The 23,531-nt window shown below is 36.5% G+C and overlaps 2 protein-coding genes across 2 annotated transcripts in view; both read right to left on the reverse strand.

The window, feature by feature from the left end:
• LOC149828932 (protein ROOT HAIR DEFECTIVE 3 homolog 1-like) overlaps positions 1 to 10,751 on the reverse strand; it is a 51,936-nt gene extending 41,185 nt beyond the window's left edge. The window contains exons 1-3 of the mRNA XM_090017175.1: positions 10,598 to 10,751; positions 9,091 to 9,157; positions 8,844 to 8,946 (exon numbers count right to left, since the gene is read on the reverse strand). Coding sequence (XP_089873301.1) covers positions 8,844 to 8,946; positions 9,091 to 9,157; positions 10,598 to 10,745 — 318 coding nt within the window. The 5' untranslated portion in view covers positions 10,746 to 10,751. The remainder of the gene's footprint in view (positions 1 to 8,843; positions 8,947 to 9,090; positions 9,158 to 10,597) is intronic.
• Positions 10,752 to 18,279: 7,528 nt separating this feature from the next.
• On the reverse strand, positions 18,280 to 18,690 carry LOC149828933 (ripening-related protein 3-like). Its single transcript, XM_090017176.1, has one exon. It carries the CDS (start codon positions 18,688 to 18,690, stop codon positions 18,280 to 18,282), a length of 411 nt encoding a protein of 136 aa, XP_089873302.1.
• Positions 18,691 to 23,531: the final 4,841 nt, after the last annotated feature.

The raw sequence follows: 23,531 nt of genomic DNA on the forward strand, positions 1-23,531 counted from the left end.
TCATCATAGCATTCTGATTGTTCTCTTTTAATTCGTTAGGTTATTATTTGTAACATCATAAGAAAATGACTGTAAACCCTGAATGGATGTACCATATAATAGTGGACAATGAGTTATCGCATGAATATATGGATGGTGTTGACAGTTTTATTGAATTTACAACGGCAAGTGTCAGTACAGTGGATCCCACAAGTCAGATTAGGTGTCCCTACAAGATTTGTAAGAATAATCGATTTGTAAAACCTCATAGCATTAGACATCACCTATACAAGAAGGGTTTTGTGAGTGATTATCAGAACTGGATGTTTCATGGAGAAGAATTTAGAAACGATTTTGATGCACGGGTGAATGTGGTGCACGATAATCCATATACGGATTTGATATTTGATGTCGCAGGAACATAATTGGGTTTTGCTATGAGTTCTAGTGATGTAAGAACTGTCGTAGATGAATAATCATCAAACAATGTAGCTAGTAGATTTTATTATTTACTTAGAAATGTTGATGAGCCACTTTGGAACGGTTGCGAGAGTCACACTATCTTGTTTGCAGTTCTTCAACTAATGAATTTGAAGTCCAAGTATAATTTGAGTCAATCATGTTTTGATCGTTTGTGCATGATTGTGAAGAGTATATTGCCCAAAGATGAGAAATTGCCACAAAATTTCTATCGTGCGAAAGTTATGGTCAACGCTCTAGGTATGGGTTACAAAAAGATTGATGCTTGTCCAAATCACTTCATGTTGTATTTCAAGGAGCAGGAAAACAACATATCATGTATGTCATGTGGGCATCATCGATTAAAGCCAAAGACAAGAGGCAATGATAGCACGAGATCAAAAGAAGTTTCATACAAGTCGCTCTGCTACTTTCCTATCACTCCTAGATTGCAGTGATCGTATATGTCTTCAAAGACAGCTAAACACATGAGATGGCATGCAAATAAAGTTCGATAGGATGAAAACAAGATCATGCATCCTGTTGATGCTAAAACTTGGAAGCACTTTGATCGTACTCATCAGAACTTCGCAATGAAAGTGTGAAATGTTAGACTCGGTCTATGTACAGATGGATTTAATCCATTTGGGGGTAGATCAACTTCATACTCATGCTGGCCAGTATTTGTAACTCCATACAACCTTCCATCAAGCTTGTGTATGAAACATCCAAATCTTTTCTTGTCTCTGTTAATCCCTGGTCTGACCTCACCTGGCCAAAATCTTGATGTATATTTAAGGCCATTGATTAATGAACTAAAAGTATTGTGGGATGACGGTGTTACCACATATGATGCTCACAAAAAACAAATTTTCAATATGAAGGTCGTTGTTCTATGGACAATCAGTGACTTCCCTGCATATGGTATGCTATCTGGTTGGAGCACACATGGGAGGTTGGCATGTCTGTACTGCATAGAGGATTCCAAAGCTTTTAGATTGAGGCATGAAAGGAAGCTTTGCTGGTTTGAGTGCCATCGTTGATTTTTACCCAGCGACCATCCGTTCTGTCGACAAAAGAATGTGTTTAAAGCAGGCACAACTGAAACGAAAGGTTCATCCTCTAGATTGTCTGGCATAGAGATTCTAAGAAGATTGTGATACTTTCTAATACTATATATGCCCGCAGTCCTACACCCTTCTGTGGATTTGGGAAGGATCACAATTGGACGAAGAAATCTATATTTTGGGAACTACCGTATTGGCCGACCCTATTGATACAACATAATTTGAATGTGATACATGTGGAGAAAAATGTGTTTGATAATGTGTTCAATACAGTAATGAATGTTAAAGGAAAAACAAAGGATAATCCGAAGGCTCGTATGGATTTAAAATTAATATGTAAAAGAACAGAATTGGAACTCAAAGAGTATAATGGCAAAGTACTGAAACCAAAGGCAAAGTACGCGCTCGGACCTGATCAAATAAAACATGTATGTCAATGGTTGAGACAATTGAGATTTTCAGATGGATATGTCTCTAACATTGCTCGGGCTGTAAAGATTGATGATGGACAGTTATATGGGTTGAAGAGTCATGATTGTCATATCTTTATGCAACGATTGATACCCCTAGCATTCCATGATATGTTAGACAAACCTATATGGGAGGTCGTAGTATCAGATGTAAAGAATCTCGAGGACTCTGTCATCACCACTGTTTGTCTGCTAGAAAAGATATTTCCGCCAGCATTTTTTGATGTTATGGAACATTTGATCATACATTTGCCATATGAACTAAGGGTTGGTGGCCCTGTGCAATATCGATGGATGTACTCATTTGAAAGGTATATGTTTTTTTCTATTTGTCTCTTTAATGACAGATATTTAAAATTTGAAATGTATATTTTTGCCAGATGCATGTTCGACCTCAAAAAAAAGGTTCGGAATAAAGCAAGAGTAGAAGGCTCTATTTGTGGGGCGTACACTTTAGAAGAGATTTCAAATTTCTCATCTATGTACTTTGAACCTCATATTCCAACACGTTACACATGCCCGCCCCGTAATGATGATGGAGAATAAGTAACTGTAGCTGACAAACTGTCGATATTTCAAACACTTGGGCATGCATTTGGTAGTTGCCGATCAAGGCTCTTGACAGATCGAGAGCAAGACGCAACACACATCTATATTCTTTTTAATTGTTCAGTGATCGACTTATACATCGAGTAAGTATATGTAGATGCAACACAATTATAAATCCTTTTATGTTTTATACGTGCATACATGGTTCGGTAATATAAGTATTTGTGGTTTGCAGAAGATTTGATCTGGAGTTGCGAAGAGAAGTTTCATATCTCACTAATGTAGAAGTACAAAAAGAACGTAAAACTAAGTTTGTGGAGTGGTTGAAACAGTTGGTAAAGAAGCTAACATAAATTTTGTACTTATAAACAACACTAAGTTAATTGATCGTGATCACAATCATTGTTTATGTCTGTGCATAGGTCCGCCATGGTGATGTTAAAGATCAAGGAATATGTGATTTAGAAAATGGTCCGACCAAAGTTGTGCAATGCTAATACGGGTACATCATAAATGGTTATCGATTTCATATAAAAGATTACGGTATAAACAAATCAACGATGAATAGTGGCACGTGTGTCAAGGGTAGCAGCTATGGTGAAAATGAACATGATTACTACGGTGTTATAGAGCAAATAATGGAGTTGACTTACTTAGGCATAAATAATAGGGTAACTTTATTCAAGTGTCATTGGTTTGATCCAACTGCAACAAGACTCGACAAAGCTTCAGGCATTGTGGAGGTGAATCATAAATTCAGGTTTGGAACATATGAACCATTCATATTAGTCTCGCAAGCTCAACAAGTTTATTATACTTCATATCCAAGTATAAAAAAGTCAGATAGAAATGAATGGTGGGCAGTTTGCAAGGTGAAGTTCAAACTATACCCTGAGTATGATCAGTTACAGGAAGATGAGTTAGCTGACAGTGATTACTATCAATCAGATGATGTCTATGACTTCGCTTATGGTCACGATATTGTGCATGATATGCATGTCATATCTTCATTGGCCGATGAAACATTTATAGAGGAATGTGATCCAAATGATGTACCAAGTGGATGGGTAAACAATGAAGAAGAAGAAAAAAAAAAAAAGTCAAACAAGTGACGAGAAAGAATTCTCAAGCTAGTGAGCAAAATCTTGTAATACAAACCTCTATTTAAATGCATTGCAATACTTGATGTGAATGATTTGAATTATTTGAATATATTGTAATACTTGATGTGAATGAATGAGTTGTATTGCAATACTTGATGTGATTGCATTGAAAAATTTTATTTGAATGTATTGTAATACTTGATACGAATTATTCGAATGCATTGTAATATTTGATGTGAATTATTTGAATGTATTGTAATACTTGATGCGAATGAATGAATTGTATTGCAATACTTGATGTGAATGCATTGAAAATTTTTATTTGAATGTATTGTAATACTTGATACGAATTATTCGAATGCATTGCAATACTTGATGTGAATGATTTGAATTATTTGAATATATTGTAATACTTGATACGAATGAATGAGTTGTATTGCAATACTTGATGTGAATGCATTGAAAAATTTTATTTGAATGTATTGTAATACTTGATACGAATTATTCTAATGCATTATAATACTTGATGTGAATGATTTGAATTATTTGAATGTATTATAATACTTGATGTAAATGATTTTAATTATTTGAATGTATTGTAATACTTGATACGAATGATTCGAATGCATTGCAATACTTGATGTGAATGATTTGAATTATTTGAATGTATTGTAATTTATGCAACGAATGATTTGAATTATTGCAATACTTGATGTGAATTATTTGAATGCATTGTAATACTTGATGCGAATGATTTGAATGCATTGCAATGCTTGATGTGAATGACTTGAATGCATTGCAGTACCTGATATGAATGATTTGAATGCATTGTAATATTTGTTGTGAATCATTTGAATGTATTGCAATACTTGATGCGAATGATTTGGATTATTGTAATACTTGATGCAAATGACTTGAATGTATTGTAATACTTTATGTGAATTATTTGAATGTATTGTATGACATATGTTATTTGTTAGAATATGGTTCATGGAGGTTACAGTGGTCGCTCATCCAGTAGTAGCCAGACTCAACCTTCATCTTCACGGGCTCCTGTGATAGGTATATCATTTAACTAATTGGATGTTTGATTAGTTCAAATGCGCATTCTGAGAATTTCTAACGTATTTTTTTACAAATGATGTTTCGCTTGTACACGACGCACCTACACCAGTTGATCACACAAGTCATGAGCCAACACATGAAACAGGGTCTTCTCAGTCTGGCACAAGAAGACTCATTCGAATAGTGTATATCGATAATCAACCGTAAGTATTTCGTTTTCAATTATTGCATATCTTATAAATATTTTATATTGATATTTACTGTGTACCAATTCATATGCAGCACGAGGTTTGAGCCACAAGAAGTAGTACGGGAGATTGGGAATTCACTTCTTCAACATCTACCATGACTGGTTGCTCAATGGAAAGAGTACCCAAAGGAGGTGTTAGACAGATTGTGGTCTCCATTCACGGTATACAGTTGTTCCTCATAGTTAATTTGTTTTATATTTATTTTTTTTAAGTAATGTCTACCAACTTTCTGAAAATATTTGTAGGCTTCAAATCGCTTCGCAACTACGGTGGAAGAAAATGATGCAAGGAAGGTGTGGCAGAAGGTGGCTGCCAATCGATTTGCGTACATACTGCACAATATGAAGACTGCAGCAAAAAAAGCATCTGGCGTAATAGATGATCCCCTATAGTGGAAGGGCCATGGCCCTATTACTATCAGGAGAAATTATTGGGATGAAATGTGCAATAAGTGGGTGGGAGATGCATTTCGAAATCGTTCTGCGAAGGCTGCACAAAATCGAGCGAAAATGTCTGAAACCCATCTACACACAGGTGAATCTAAGACATTTGGGAGCCACCTTAAGAAAATGGTAACTCATCAATATATAATATTAATTTTATAAGTATTGTTGCAAACTTGTAAACTAAATCTTTTGTTCTTTAACTTCGCAGGAAGCAGAAAAAGAAGGCATTGTACCATATAAGAATGTGTTTGTTGAAACATATAAACGGAAGACCACGAGAGTCTTCGTATCAGAGAAGGCGAGAACGACAACGGTATGTATTTATTCTATTAATAATCCTTGCAATATGCAAGTTATCATAATGTTATCATTAATTATTAATGCATACTTTAAACATTATTTTGTAGAAGGCATATGAGCAACAGATGGTAGAGCGATATGGCGATGACGCTACTCAGCATCCATCATTTTATCCTACAGCATGGATGACTGCAGCAGGTGAACCCAAAAAAGGTCGCGTGTTCGGGTTTAGGAGTAATATGAACACTTCACCAGTTATTGCTTCTTCCAGTTACGGCTCACAGACTTCTTGCGCCGACATAAGCTCCAAGCAGCAACAACTTCTTTCCAGTGATGATGTACGTCAGATCGTTAAGGAATCACTAAATGACTACTTCTATGACATTGTCACCCCCTTTCTTTAAGATGAGATCAACAGTTTAGTGCTGAACAGGGGATCTTCGATTGCAGGTCCCTCTCAGGTATAATCACATATTCAGTTTTTGTCTGCCTTAGAACACATATGAGCATAATCGAATCACATATATAACTTTTTACTTGCCTTAGAGCACATATGAGCATGATAGAATCACATATGGAGTTTTTTGCCTGCCTTAGAGCATATATGAGCATGCTATAATCACCTATAAAGTTTTTTGCATGCCTTAGAGCACATATGCGCATGATAGAATTACATATAAAGTTTTTTTGACTGCCTTAGAACACATATGAGCATGCTATAATCACATATTCAGTTTTTTGACTACCTGAGAACACATATGAGCATGCCAAAATCACATATAAACCTAGCAAAGGCTTAGCGACGGAAACATTCGTCGCTATGCATATAAATCTAACGACGGCTTAGCGACGGACGTAAATCTGTCGTCAAGCCGAGGTCGTTATTTAGTACCAGCGAATTGGCGACGGAATACATCGTTCGTTATTCCATCGCAATTAGCGATGGACCTGGCGACAAATTTATTCCGTCGCCAGTTAGCGTCAAAAAATTCGTGATGTAAGCATACCGTCGCCTCGTCGTCGCTAAGCCAGTTAGCGACGGAATGTGGTCGTCGCTAATCCACTGCTTTGTTGTGGTGAAATACTGGGCTACCATCGAGGAGAATTACAAGCAACTGACATGGCCAAAAATAAAACTTATGTTGGAGACCAAATTAACTACTAGATGGGTACCTCGAAACAAATAATAAGTACTTAAGAAATGTAAGATTTTCTATCGAACATACAAGCAGTACATTGTCACCCAGAATCATGTGTATGAGGAATTCACTAAGCAGGAAAGGCTTCAAATCTAAAGACTGTCGTAGGAATGCTAATTGAGACCTAGTTTTTTTTTTCTTCCTTTTCTTTTGGTATATATATACTCTTTTTTTCTTCCTTTTCTTTTGGTATATACTCGATGCACTACATATCTTCGAGAAGATATATCTACAGACATTTCTTTAACTATATACTATTTTGTACAGATAGGATGTTAGATGGCACTACATAAAGCTTTGTTACGCTCGTTCATTACTATGACAAGCTGAACAAGACCAGCAAGAAACACCAATAGCAGTGCCAGTAATAGCAATCACCATCGTCATCATTATTGATTTTATTATTAATGACGGTGATGAAGCATGTTGTAAGCTATGTCACTAATATTGTTCTTGGGAATACCTCAGAACTGAAAACATAAAGGTGTTGTTTGGATGGCACCCAAAACCAGGTTAGAAACCTGGTTTTGGGTAAAAACCCAGATAGTAGCTGGGTTTTGGTGTTTGGCTGACACCAAAACTTTCTTATTTCGGCTGGGTTTTTGCCGAAACGAAGCTAAGTTAAAAAAAAAAAAATGCCCCTGTGTTGGAAACCCAGTTTATCAGGGGAGGGGTTATCCCAACCCCACCCAAGCTCTCTCCCACCCAAGTGCATTCCGGCCATTTCTGCGTGCAGTACCAGTCTGGCCCCAGCCGGAAATTGCTGGAAGCATATCTTTTTTTTTTAACCATGGTAATCCGGCTAGCCACCGGCCGGGATGGTGTCACCCATGTCAGGATACACCATCCCCGCTGGCAATTTTTGTTTTCGTTTGTTTTTAGCCCCCCAGCCATTTTGGGGCCAACCATTTTTTTTCTTTTTGTAATTTTTTTCCTAAAATGAGGGCTGACCATTTTCCACCCAGCCACCGACCGGAAAATGGCCAGGGCTATTTTTTTTATATTTTCTTTTTGGGTGACCAAAAATCTGAATATCAGGTTTGCCAAAAAACCTGATTTTAAGCAAAACCAGGGTTTCTCAAGCGCAGATTTTGCCCCCTGTCATCAAAATGGCCCCAAAGAGATTATCAGAAGTTTCAAGAAAAACTATCAACATCTAGGGGGTGTCTGTCATGCACAAGATGAGACATAATGCCTCCTGTAATGTAAACAAAGTCTGATACCCCTCCCTCTAGGTTGGAATCTGTTGCAGTGGACGTATTGTTTTGGGCCTGGCACCAATAGTTTTTTTAATACAGGTTTGTGGGTCTACAGAAAATTTGCTGTTTCTAAGCCAAGTAAATATCCCCTTAGACTAAAAGGGAAAAGAAAAAAAATGGGAAAACAAGACATTGAATTCTTTCCATCTTGTGACCACATAGAGATAATCTCACAACCACATTGTGATAAACAAGCTCAGATCTAGTTAGTGTACCTTTGAAAATATCAGGATAGACTTGAGATACTGCCATTTTGGAAAAACAAAAATACAATATATTCACAAATTATCAGAAGTATTTTACAATGGAAGTTCCAATTAGGGATTATCAAATGACTAGATATGACCTAAGTACAACCAATAGGACAAAACTTAGAGTTTCTACTGGGTCCGATGACATCATCAAATCTGGCCAATCACGGACAGAGCTCACTTAGTGTCAGGCCACAGAGGAGAGTATAGTACTTCCAGGCCAATTACATATACCTAAAAATGATTAGGCCTTCCTTGGTCATGAACAAAAAGTCTCTGGGACTAAACAGAGTCAAGGTTAACTGAAGGCAAAACCATGAAGTAGCCCGAGTCTGATCACATACAGTCGTAGCACTAAGAGACCCAAACTGAAAGCATCTGCACTATAAAAGATGAATAAAAGGAAAGAAACACCGTGTAAAACATTAAAGTTTTGTATAATCACCTCTCCTCTCTCTCTTCCATCAGTACCCTCCAAATCCATAACAAATGTGAAAGGATCAATATCAACACACTTTGCTAACCAAATTCCTTTAGTAGTCTGACTCCTGAAAAGGATTTAATTAGCATTACTTCTCACCTCATCCAATAACAACCAAATACAGCAACTGGTGAAGCATAACTTTTGAGGGAACATGCAGAGTTCATAGGAATTAGAAATCCAACAAAGGTCATCAAAGTTAGACACTTACCTTCCTTCGGAATCATCCATTTCTCTAAAATTTGTACAAAAAAGATGGTTTAGAAGAGTGCTTTTTCCTGTTAAAAAAAAACATATAACTAGGCTGTGATGCAAAAAACGTGTTTAACATACGTAGAATGCCATATAAACTTAATCTTTTATTTTATGAGAGAAGGATAAACTTAATCTTTTTCAACATTAGATAAGTGAACCGTTGGACAATATTAAGCACGAATAATCATATTAGCACACATGTTTCTCATAATATATTCTATATATCAAACTTATTGTTGAGGAAAAACGGGCTTTCCCACAAGTGTGAATCAATAGAAGCAATACAAAATATAACAACGGAAATAAAAGAAGCACACAAGGATTTGCGTGGTTCCCTCTCAAACTGAGGTACATCCACGGCAATCGATAGGTAGGCTCCTTCCACTATCTTCAAACAGATATTACAAAATGATCAAAAGGCATAATAAGCCTTACAAACACACAATGTGTAACGAAATAACAAGATGATAGACCTCACCAAAGAACAAAGAACAAATGTTCTGAAGAACCAAACTCACGAAGCTGTCCAGAAAGAAGTGTAGCAATACTTCTTGCTTTGTTCTCTCTGTACCCTTCTCGGTGCCCTAAAAGTGTATCCCACTTTCTCAAAAAAATCTTTCACTTCACACTTATCCCCTTTAAATAGAGAACGTGACTAGCATTTAATGTGGAAGACTAAATGCCATCCACAAGTTACGAAACGCCTAAATCGCCTTACCACAAATTAATCGCTATCTAGTTGAAGCACAAGTCACAATGCAACTAAATCATAGATCGCTATGCAGCTAAAGCACAAACCACAAATCATCATCGGCAAATCGCTGATCCTCAAATCTCTGAACAGCTGATTTGTCATTCAGCTGAGAAGACTTCTACAAATTGCTATATGGCAAATAATGAAATCGTCCTCGAGTCAATCAAACATTGTGATTGGAAATTCTGCTGCGATAATGAATGTGCATGGTTCCAATTATCATACCATAAATGATCCATTATCTGACGATCCATTTCCAAGATGGATGGGTCCCACAAAGGAGGGAAACCCAACAATTATTACATCAGACGGTTCTTTAAAAAGGCAATCAACTGATGTAGCAGCATTATGTGAAGAACGTGAATCATTTGTGACACAACCACATCAGCAAAATAAAAACCAAGTCCATTTTCATGCAGCAAGTATTAAGTGATGTCCCATAGTATGGGACAATGCAAGAAAAAGCAGGAAATTATATCAACAAGTAAATAGATTTTGTGCAAAAGAACGAGCAGCAAAAAACCATTATCTTTCATAATGCACAAAAATCCATTATGACACAAAACTAACAATGACTACAAAAGTTACCTGAATCCTCTTTCCCAAGCATATAGTATAGGCTTTGAAATAGTAAAGAAAGTAGATCTCCAATGAATACATATCATGCAAATGCTACACAAAAAGTAAAGGCAAAAACAGCTGAACTTACCACTACTTTGAGGACCCATGATGGAAACTACTGCATAGGAAAGTCCACATTTACCAAAATTCAATGCTTTAGTCAACTCATTAATACCAGAAATATTAAATAAACCTTCTCCATCAATAAGCTGAATAGAGCAACATTTGTTCGCCATTTCTGCAATTAAGGAAAAAGGCAAAAGAGAAAAGATGTGTGAATCCAGAATCAGACTTGAGGATGCAAAGAAAAAACATAAAATGCTGAAGATAAGGCCTCAATTGAAGCATCCAACACAAGAACAGACTAAAACATGTATGCTTTATTCTCAAACAATTGGCATATGTCCGCTGGATGAAGCTGAGAAGGACCCTCTCTTTAGGGAAGTAGATACTAAACAAGGAAACACACATATATCTTGGTTCCCTAGGTACAGTGTAAAAAATGAGATATAGAACTCTCGAAATTCTTGTAGGAGTCAATGTTAAAGCTAAAAGCAATTGAGGATTAATGAAACTTTGATCACTGAATATTGTCGTCTTCCCATTCTGGTTGCAACTGCATCCCAAATTTGATACCCAGAGAGGTGGAACCTTACCTAAAAACACACTTCCAACTACATTAGAGCATGATTATCATGAATTCAAGATCTGATTTACATAGTTTTTTTTTATCAGAACTTAAAAACCAGGGACAAGCTGAGACAAGGGAATGGAGTTATTCACATCAATAGCTAATAAAAAACATTCAAACCGGACTCAGTTTAGAATCAACCTACCAACCAAAGACCTACTGAAGTCTCTTCCAAGTCTACAATGTCTTGAAAGATTTGTTCACCTTCCAAAAGATGGCTCAACCAGTTACTGTTAAGGATGAAAGCAAACTGGATGTGATATATCCCAACCAGGTCAGCCTAACGAGCTTGAGGGGATAGTGAAACACACACAAGCACATGTGCAAGATCACAAAGGGAGTGTGTCAGCGCAATCTCACAAGCATGCACGCGTGCAAATTATCACATAAACAAAAAGCAAGAAGAAAGCAGATCACTTGAAGGAAACGTCTATGTATTAAGAAAAGCAATTGTACATCAGTAGAAGACCTATATGTGTCGAAGTAGCAGCGAGCACAATCATGCTTCCACTAACACATATATATACAGGTAGGCTTTTAAGTCGGCCCAGGACCCCACAAACAATGAAACACACACTATAGGCAGAATTTTTGACGGGGTGAGAGTGGTGCAAAATTTTTTATTTTTTATTTATTGTATTATAGCATAGACTCTTTACAAAGTGACAAACTAAGTAAATATCGAGTCAGCCAATGGTGGCCCCTTAACTTGCATATATTGATGATAAAATTGGACTGTCGGGAGAGAAGATCATTACCACATATATTGAAATTTCTATTTTTTTTTGACGGGGTGAGAGTGGTGCAAAAAAAAGATATTATAAAAAATCGATAAACTTGAAAGGTGCATTTTCAATATCATTGGAAATTATTATTTTATATTAACGGATACAAGCTTCTCATGCATAAATTACACACATGTTTTTACACTTGAGAAAGCGAGTTTTTTAGGCAGCAACAGTGAAACGTCCCAAAGAAATGTGCAACAGTTCATCATGAAGATGGAAACTGTTGATCTGTAGTGGTCTACGGATATGGACCAACACTGACAAACTAGGTCAAGGTCGAAGTCCCTTGTCACCTACAAGGGCAAGTTTTTTCTTTATTTTTATTTTTGTTGCAAAACCTCTTCTTGTTATGTTATATTTAATATAAGTTTTTCTTTTTCTTTTGATTTTTGTTCCAGCTTGGAGAAACTAGCAACCTTGTCCAATGTACCAACTAGGGGTGTCAACCGGTCACGACCAGTACCAAACCCTATAGGGTTTGAGTATGGTGATAAATAAGAAGACCAGATTAAGACTTGGGTCTGGATTAATACATAAATCTGGGTATAGATTGTGAAATTTTATATCAAACTGGGGCCAGACCTGATTTCCGATTAAGACCCACAATTTTTCAATGTAAAAATAATGAAAAAAATTATTATTTTACTGGGTCTGGTCCGAGTCTTGTTCATGTAGTTCTTATCAGGTCCAGGTATGGTTTCTCTTATAGTGGGTCCGGACCCAATACCATACCCAAAAATTGAGGTCAGTTCGACCTGGGTCTGAACCAAACCCGACCCATTGACACCCCTAGTACCGACCCTTGGTAAATACTCTTGTGACTCTTGCTGTGTATGTGCAAAAAAATAATCCCATATTGATGAGAAAGAGTGGAAGGGCCACAGCAAGATGTATTATAAATGGATCTCCCACCCACTCGGATCTGCATAACTACTATTCCTAAGGGCTTTAGAAGAAGCATTAAATGTTTTACTTTCATTTTTCTTGTTCGCCCCTTCAAAAGTAAATATTGTTTTTTTGTTCTTACTTTGAGTGTTTTTTTTAGTTAATTTTAGATAGGACTTAGTTGACTCGGTCCAGGTATGGTTTTTCTTATGGTGGGTCCGATTGGATCCATGTTGTGCCATCATTCAAATCAGGTCTAGGTTTGGTTCTGCGTGAATCCTAACCAAACCCGTCCTTCAGCTTGCCCTTTTTTTTTTACTGTTATTTAACAAAAGTCATTGCGCAATAAAATATTCATTTTTTCCGTGGATGAGATTTTGGTGGGATACCCAACCGAATCTGAATCCACTTAGTCCCATTCAATAGATCATATAAAATCTGAATTCGAACTGGATCTAATCCAACGAATGACCCGAATCTGAACACATAAGATTTATCAATTTAGAAAGTTGGGTACAAATTTGGCATTATAATTTTTCATTTTAACTGTGAGTTTGCGTCTATAATCTAAAAACCAATTACATGGATCAATTCAGTAAAAAATACCTACATCTTGATCCAATCTGAATCGTCTAAATCCCTAAAGCAGAGCGGCGCCGTACCAAAACTGCTTTGAATGGGTAATGTGTGAGCCACACTCAGCCATAGTGACAAACATTTTTATCGGCAATTTCTCATTTTTCAAAAACTCACGAGAAATTGAAAAAAAATCCATAAATTACACCTTTTTTTTTGGCAAAATCTCAACAATAAATAAAAAAAATTGATTTTTATAAAAAAAATATCAATAAAATTTATTAATATCGCATTTAAATCATGATAAATAGCAGTTTAAAACGTAAATAGCATGTTTAAATTACAGTATCTATGTTTTTTTCATAAATCTCACTATATTTTGAAAATCTCGATAGAAATTGCTGTTTTAAAATTTCAGACAATTTAGATTTTCATAAATCTCGCCATATTTGTCACTATGGTTGGAGGGTGAATAACTATGTGCCTAAGACAATCTGCTAAACATGCCGGTGCTTAGCTGGATCATTAAATTTTCTATCCGTGCGATTCAGGCTCCAAAGGGATTGGGGGTTGAATAGTTCAATTTTTATAATTTTCATTAAAAAATATATAAAATAGACAAGAAGTTTTATCGTCTGACTAGACTGTTCATACTTGCGTCAAGTGTTATTTATGATAAATGCTAACCAATTCCCCACTTGTCAAACTCCCCCATTTAAGTGGCACATGGATTGCGTCAAGTGTTATTTATGATAAATGCTGACCAATTCCCCACTTGTCAAACTTGCCAATCGAAAATTTAAACTGAAAATAATATAACGATGTATAGTGATTGGGTTTTTGAGTTTTCCTAGTAGCGTAGTTAAATGAAAACATTTCTAGCCGTTGTAACTAGTATTCAGATAATGTTTTTTCAGCGGCATAACAAGGCTATAGTATTATATATATATATATATATATATATATATATGTTTTTGGGTTTCTATTTATGTTCTTAATGTGTTTTTTCAAAAATTATCATCTGAGCCATCCATGACTTAATAAAAGGTTGAAGCTTTCAATGTGCTGGAATATTTCTTCCTTCACTGGGCTGCTTTCTTCTTTAAAATACATGCAGATGAAACTCTGTAATAGAAAGAAACGTAATATTAGATTTATATGAATCACCAGAAATACCGGTGGATGATTGTTTCAAATATTTGGGATCTATCATTCAAAAGTATGGAGAAATTGATGGAGATGTAAATCATAGGATAAAGGTTGGGTGGATAAAATGAAAAAGTGCAACTGGAGTGTTGTGCGATCATAGAATGTCATTGCGGTTGAAGAGAAAGTTTTATAGGATGACTATTAGGCCTGCTTTACTATATGGCACGGAATGTTGGGCTGCCAAGAGACACCATATTCAAAAAATGAGTGTAGCTAAGATGTGTACGCTTAGATGGATGTGTGGAAATACAATAAAAGATAAGATTCGGAACGAGGATATACGAAAGAAGGTAGGCGTTGCAACCATTGAAAATAAGATGAGAGAGAATCGTTTACGGTGGTTTGGACATATTCGGCGAAGGCCTAATGATGCTCCAGTTAGAAGGATGGAGAAATGGAAAAATATATTAGTTAAAAGAGGTCGAGGTAGGCCTAGGAAGACATGGATGAAGATGATAGGAAAGGATATGAATGCTTTGAACCTCACCGAGAACATGACATTGGATAGAAATGATTGGAGGAGAAGGATTCATGTGGAAGACCCAGAATGATTTTCTTTTTTGGTTCATATCGCCGACCCCAATTGTTTTGGGATGAAGGCGTAGTTGTTGTTGTTGTTGTATTTAGGCATGGAGTATGAAATAATTGGCTTTTTTCCTAACAATTTGATCTAATGCAAGTTTCACTATATAAAAAAAGTTATAATAAAAAAATTGTTGATGATTCAGATAACCAAATATCACCTCTGGATATGACTTTTTGAACATGTCTTTACCCTTTCAATTTGAACTGGTCTTTACCATTTTCGCTATTACCCTTCTACACCCTTACAAATTTGTATCTTCTCTAACAACTGTACTAAGTCCAATATTTGTTTTGACTATACACAAACGTTATGTTTCAAATGTTCATTGTTTGATTACGATGTGCGAACAACTTGGACATACGTGGATAATGGGTTAAATTACTTCATTTTAAACCATACTACTTGATCTCCTCACCGCTATCCATGGATTTGGACTTTGTATATGGATCTCGAATTTGATCCAAATATGAAAAAAAAAGCTTATGTAAAACAATTACAAAAAACATATTTTCAATATACAAATATATTTTTTGTATTGGATCCAATTATGAATGTGTGTCAAAAATCATAACCAAATGTATGTCAAGAAGTTTTATAATTATGAATTTTATAATTTTCATTAAAAAAAATATAAAATAGACAAGAAGTTTCATGGTCTGACTAGACTGTTCATACTTGAGTGGGCTGCATACTTACTCTTTGACTTTGTCAAACTCCCCCATTTAAGTGGCACATGGGTTGCGTCAAGTGTTATTTATGATGAATGTTGACCAATCCCTGACTTTTCAAACTTGCCAATGATTTATGCATATGGCCTTGGGTCAGGTAAGGTTATAATTTTGCCCATGAAATGGAGGAGGAGATGAAGGTTAAAATCAAAATCTTTGTGGGGGATGGACTTATGCTTTCTCCTTCTCTTCTCTTTATCTGATATCCGTTAGTAAAATAACTAAAATACCTTTAGGAAACTAAGTAAAATAACTAACTCTTTACAAAGTGACAAACTAAGTAAATATCGAGCCAGCCAATGGTGGCCCCTTAACTTGCATATATTGATAAAACTGGACCATCGGCAGAGAAGATCATTACCACATATATTGAAATTTCTATTTTTTTTCTTGTTTTATAGCATTGACTCTCTACAAAGTGACAAACTTAGTAAATATCGAGCCCACCAATGGTGGCCCCTTAACTTCAATCGTTAACACTTCAGGCAAAGAGCCAGAGATCATCATCAACCACTCCAACAACTACCTTGAAGATGTTAAAAAGTACTTAGTGCAGTAGAAGAATTTGCCAGAATGTGAAGCCACCTGGTAGATGGCCAACAACATGTTCCAGTATCGACAACTCGTAGAAGACTATCATGAATAATTGGCGTCGAGGATGACACCAACTTAGGCGGGAAAGCGTGTTTCAGACTGCCACATTTTTCAGCTTTTTGCTTTGATGTATATACCTCTTTGACACTATCGAGTGCCCCATTAAGCCTTACGGCTAAGCACCTCGTATATTTTGACCTTCTTTTCTCCTCTTGATGTACTTTGCTTTTGAATATCTATAAAGAAGCTTTTTGCTTCTTTGCCTCTTTGCACTCTTTGTGATTGTATAAGCACACATCCTTGCTTTTGTTCATGCATGTATGTTGTGAGTTGCTTATGCGCTAAAAGGCTTGCTTTCGGTGTTTGTGGTTCACCAAAGCAGTGTCATTGGGGCCTTCAGTTCTAAACCCGTGACACTAACAATCTCTCTCTTTATACACACCAATGTTGTTATGTAACTGGGAATCGGCCTCAATTCATGTCATATTGATAAGAAATTGATACCAAAACCTTGGTTCCTTCACACCATCCATTAGGTGTGGAGGTATTGATTTTCAATGTTCCAAGCCACTTTTGATAAAATCAGGCCCCGCCAATGTGTTCAACATAATCCATTTTTTTTCAACAAAAAAACTATTTTAATAACTTCAAAATTTATAAAAAAGTCTAAACCATAGATTTTTGCATCGTTATAAAAACTTGCTCACATATAATCAAAAGTTTATTCCTTCTAAAAATCCATGTCAATCACATAAAAAAGGTTAGATTCCAAGAAAGGTATTGAAAAAATGGAAAATTAAGACTTTCCAATCCAGGTGTTCACCTTTCATAGATAATATCCAAGGGAGGATCAGGTGAAATGTGATTGCACACTTTCAGTGTGATGTCATCCAGCAAGCCAATCCAGGTTTGCATGGATAAAATAACACCATCTAGATCCATAGACCCATGGATAAATACTGGGTCCTTCGGCCTGGTGGGAACCTGATTGTCCAGTTGATCTGTTTCTACTTTCTCTTCACCAATCAAGATCCAACTTAATTGAGTCTTGTACGCGTTGGACTCGAAATGAGCCAACCCACTCTCAGCTATGACACTGCGTGTGAGAATGGATTAGATTGGGTTGGATCTGCAATCAAAATATGACAACTTTAACTGGATATTTATATATATGCAAAAAAAGAGGCAAAACCATGCTAAAAATAATAAACTGCATTATTTATACATGGTCAGCGCAATTGGGTAGGTAACTGCACACTTAAGAATTGCGTAGCTACCACTTGATATATATATATATATATATATATATATATATATATATATATATATGAGTTTTATATTTGGTAGAATATCGATTGTACCTATGTACCTGCAATCTAATTTGAATCTCACAATGCGAGTTGTTGTGTCACAATCTAACCTTATAAATGTGTTCAACATGCTTGATTTAGTAGGAATAAACTTAGTTCATGTTTTTTCAATGAAAAAAAATATATTTTTATTAATTACAAAAAATTGATGCTTAGGCGTTGATTTTTAGATCCACTGAAAAAACCTGTATACTAATCCTTATTTATTAAAAACATGATTTCATTAAAACCTAAAGAAAGTACATAATATGGTCTAAAAGCCCTTATTTATTACTTAGGGGTAGGTATAAGTACATAATATGGACTAAAAGCCCTTATTTATTACTTAGGGGTAGGCATAAGGTCATAATATGGACCAAGTGACCATTTCATCACTATCAGTACTGAGACCCAGTGCATCCCACACAGCTTGCGAGTCGTCCACTATGTTGTTTCGGCAAGGTGGGTGACAAGCATGCTCTTTATCGCACCCGTGCATCGAGTCGCACTCGTCGACGACCATCGCCACCGTTGTTTTACCATTACTAGCAGTTATGGTGATACTCCGGTTGCATAGTTCCTTATTAGCAAACCATCCGGTTGACAGAGCCACCACAGACGTGCCCTCTTCTTCAAATTCGCTGGTACATTTCGGTGGCCCACCTCCATCGCCACCTTCAGTGAAGTCGTTTAGCGTGAGTATTGCACTAGTAGGGTTGGAAATCGGAGGCGAACATTGAAAGGTTTGCAGCGACCGGCCATCTTCGCAGGTCATACTGCCATCTGACGGACAGCCATCAATATCATCACTTGGGAGTGAATCGCTTGTAAGGGTACAGATAGGCTCGCCATTGCAGTCACCGTTGCCATTGCTACACAATTGTATAGTGGTAGAAGAAAACACCAACACATGAATTAGGAGGAGGCACAGGAAAAAATTTTGTGATGAGATGGCCATTTATGCATAAACTAAGAGAGAGAGAGGTGTATTTATAAGAGAATGTAGCTACGTAGTAAGCAAAGCAGGTTATATGTTCCCCCCCCCCCGAACAGGGCAGTTAGCTACATCTCATGATTGGGGGTTCCAAAGAGCACCACGTATGTAAGCATGTGCGTCTCGTATCTCCATGTTTGTCAGCATTAATTAGCGTTGGAGTTTGATGCGATTGCAAAGACTTAAGTACCCTCTCCTCCATTGGTGCAAAAAAAAATGACGGTTCTTGAAAAGTAGTGGTTGTAAAGACTTAAGTGCCCCGAAGATGATTATTTAAGACTCAGTCTCTGCACTGCAGGATTATCCGAGAAAGAAATCTCCCCTTGAGGAGGCCATGAACATCAACCCTCTCACTCTCTCTCTCTCTTCTATTTCTGCTTCTGTGCACATCCATTAGAAGATCATATATTGCTCCATCAAGCACCGACTGACCTGTACATTGACTCTTGTGGAGCCTGACTCAGAGTTTTTACCCTTACAGGAGGAGGGTTTGGGGGCTCCTCCCAGCGTGGGTATCATCATTCAACTAAATGAGTTGTAGATCCTGATTCAGAGTTTTTACCCTTACAAGAGAGGGGTAAAACTTCATCTCACTCTCTCTCCCTTCTCTCTTTACTTCTGTGCACATCCAACAAACGATCCAACATTTCTCCATCAAACACCGACTGACCTGCACACTAACTGTAGCATGATTCAACTTGAAAAGTTGTGGAGTCTGATTCAAAGTTTTTACCCTTACAGAAAAGGGGGGTCTGAGGGCTCCTCCCAGCATGGGTAACATCATTCAACTTGATGAGTTGTGGAGTCTGATTCCAAGTTTTTACCCATTCATATTTTAAGGCATTAGATCTCATCTTTGAACATCCACGCATGTGCAGTTTGCTTTCATCATGTCCAGTTGCTTTCTAGATTATACTTTGAATTCTAGTGTAATTTATATCTATCAATTTGTATGTAACCAGAGCTCATTTTAATCTGAATTTTTTACTGCAACTTCATGCATATGTCTTAATGCTCTCCATCAAAAATCAGATCATTCTGAGTTTGTTTGACTCACTTTAAAAATCGAGATTCAAAACTTGTTATTTTGCACCGTCAGGATTTTAGCAGAATCAGGACCAACTTGCGAGAGTGATTTCTCCCTAACCAGAGATGATTTTTCCAATCCGTAAAAAGGGTTGTTTTCTAAATTGAATCTAGTTTGTTCATACCAAATTTCAACGATTTATATGGTGTTTTCATACCAGTTTTGGGTCAAAAACCATAACCCTGTCACCCTATGTCATTTTAACAACTTAGATTTTGATCCATTTTGTTTAAATTTTATTTTCCTAATGGAAGATTATTTTTCAATTCTGTAAAACGGGTTCTCTTTGTTTATGTGTCTAGTTCATTTCTGTAAATTTTCAGAATTTTTCATGATCAATTACTATTTTATTTTGATTAAATACCAGAACATTGTATCCAGATTTTATAAATATTCTGATTTTGGCCCCCATATCATGACGGTTGTAGCACTTCTTCAACAAATCGTTATTTGATTGGAAATATTCTTCAGCAAATTATTGTTATGATTTTTTTGAGTCTCTAATGAGTCCTTATTATGATTTGTAGTATTTTTGGGTCTCCAACGAGCCTCACAATGATTTATAGTATTGTCCGGTCTTTTAACTATGATTTATAGTGCTTTGGGGTCTCCAACGAGCCCCACAACGATTTGTAGTATTTTTAGGTCTTTTAACTATGATTTATAGTGTTTTCGGGTCTCTAACGAGACCCACAGCGATTTATAATGTTGCTGGACCTCGCTATAGCGATTTGTAGTGTTTCTCGCTAAACACTACAGCGATTTCTGATACAAATCGCTGTCCGAATCAGGACCAACTTGTCTGGGCCATATCTCCCTAACCAGAGATTGGATTTCAAATCCGTAAAAACTGGTGTCTTCGTTATGAAGTGTAGTTTATTCATGTAAATTTTCAGCGATTTATATGGTCATTTGATACCCCATTTGGATCTAAAACCAGACCCCTATTAGTCTGCCTTATTTGAGTGACATAGGTTTTTATTTCATTTTGTAAGACTCATATCTCCCCAACGGAAGATCATTTTCCAAATCCATAAAAAAAAGTTTTCTTCCTCTGTGTCTAGTTTATATCTAGAAAGTTTTATAACTTTTTATGCTCATTTGATATTTCAAACTTGTTAAAAATCGAGACACATAGAGGAAGTTTCAAACTTTTTAAGTTTTATAATATTTTATAACTTGTCTCGGTTTTTAATAGGTTTGAAATATCAAATGAGCATAAAAAGTTAAAAAACTTTCTAGATATAAACTAGATATATAGAGGAAAAAAACCCTTTTTACGGATTTGGAAAATGATCTTCCGTTGGGGAGATATGACTCTTACAAAATGAAATAAAAACCTATGTCACTCAAATAAGGCAGACTGATAGGGATCTGGTTTTAGATCCAAATGGGGTATCAAATGACCATAAAAATCGCTGAAAATTTACAAAAATAAACTAGACTTCATAACAAAGACACAAGTTTTTACGGATTTGAAATTCAATCTCTGGTTAGGGAGATATGGCCCAGACAAGTTGGTCCTGATTCGGACAGCGATTTGTATCATAAATCGCTGTAGTGTTTAGCGAGAAACACTACAAATCGCTATAGCGAGGTCCAGCAATATTATAAATCGTTGTGGGTCTCGTTAGAGACCCGAAAACACTATAAATCATAGTTAAAAGACCGAAAAACACTACAAATCGTTGTGGGGCTCGTTGGAGACCCCAAAGCACTATAAATCATAGTTAAAAGACCGGACAACACTATAAATCATTGTGAGGCTCGTTGGAGACCCAAAAATACTACAAATCATAGTAGGGACTCATTAAAGACTCAAAAAAATTATAACAACAATTTTTTGAAGAATATTGCCAATCAAATAACGATTTGTTGAAGAAGTGCTACAACAGTCATGATATGGGGGCCAAAATCAGAATATTTATAAAATCTGGATACAAGGTTCTGGTATTTAATCAAAATAAAATAGTAATTGACCATGAAAAATTCTGAAAATTTACAGGGATGAACTAGACACATAAATGAAGAGAACCCGTTTTACAGAATTGAAAAATGATCTTCCATTAGAAAAATAAAATTCAAACAAAATGGATAAAAATCTGAGTCGTTAAAATGACACAGGGTGACAGGGTTATGGTTTTTGACCCGAAACTGGTATGAAAACACCATATAAATCGCTGAAATTTGGTATAAACAAACTAGATTCAATTTAGAAAACAACCTTATTTACGGATTGGAAAGATCATCTCTGGTTAGGGAGAAATTACTCTCGCAAGTTGGTCCTGATTCTGCTAAAATCCTGACGATGCAAAATAACAGGTTTTGAATCTCGATTTTTAAAGTGAGTCAAACAAACTCAGAATGATCTGATTTTTGGTGGAGATCATTAAGACATATTCATAAAGTTTCAGTAAAAAATTCAGATTAAAATGAGCTCTGGTTACATACAAATCGATAGATATAAAATGCACTAGAATTCAAAGTATAATCTAGAAAGCAACTGAACATGATGAAAGCAAACTGCACATGCGTGGATGTTCAAAGATGAGATCTAATGCCTTAAAATATGAATGGGTAAAAACTTTGAATCAGACTCCATAACTCATCAAGTTAAATGATGCTACCCACGCTGGGAGGAGCCCTCAGACCCCCCTTTTCTATAAGGGTAAAAACTTTGAATCAGACTCCACAACTTTTCAAGTTGAATGATGCTACCCACGTTGGGAGGAGCCCCCAGACCCCTCTCTTATAAGGGTAAAAACTCTGAATCAGGATCTATAACTCATTTAGTTGAATGATGCTACCCACGCTGGGATGAACCCCCGAACCCCCCTCCTGTAAGGGCAAAAACTCTAAATCAGGCACATAAGTAGAGAGAGAAGGGAGAGAGAGTGAGAGGGTTGATGTTCATGGCCTTCTCTAGGAGGAACCCTTTACCTCCCTTGATTTCTTCTCTAGAGACAGAGAGGGTTTTACAGTGTTTTACGAAGAAGGAAGAAGAAGAAGATGACGATGGAGCAATGTAGGATCGTCTGTTGGATGTGCACAAAAGTAGAGAGAGAAGGGAGAGAGAGTGAGAGGGTTGATGTTCATGGCCTTCTCCAGGAAAAACTCTTTGTTTCCCTTGATTTCTTCTCTAGAGAGAGAGAGGGTTTTACAGTGTTTTACGGAGAAAGAAGAAGAAGACATGTTTGTCCTTTTTTTGAATAGAAAAAGAAGAAGACTTTGAAGAGTCAACATCATCCTTGACTTTCTGGATGGAGGACATGTTTGTCCTTTTTTTTGAACTGTTTGTTTTTTCTTTTTTGAATGAAGGGCATTTTTGTTATTTTCTCAAACCATCACTTTATGAAAAGAATAGCAAGAAAGGGTACTTAAGTCTTTGCAACAACACCAGAGTCCGATGCAAAGTTATGTCAACATACACGGGAATGCGAGCCTCATGTGTTTGTATACGTGGTGCTCATTCAAAGCCCCGAACACAGACGTGGGATTCAGTGAATCATCGGGGGTGAACATACACCACCCTCTC

This window comes from Nuphar pumila, chromosome 9, assembly GCF_984573655.1.
Source record: "Nuphar pumila chromosome 9, dmNupPumi1.hap1.1, whole genome shotgun sequence".
NCBI classification, from domain to species: Eukaryota; Viridiplantae; Streptophyta; class Magnoliopsida; order Nymphaeales; family Nymphaeaceae; genus Nuphar; species Nuphar pumila.

Bases quoted from the DNA above. Each gene is read 5' to 3' on its own strand.
- LOC149828933 (XM_090017176.1), bottom strand. From the start codon at position 18,690: ATGACCTGCGAAGATGGCCGGTCGCTGCAAACCTTTCAATGTTCGCCT.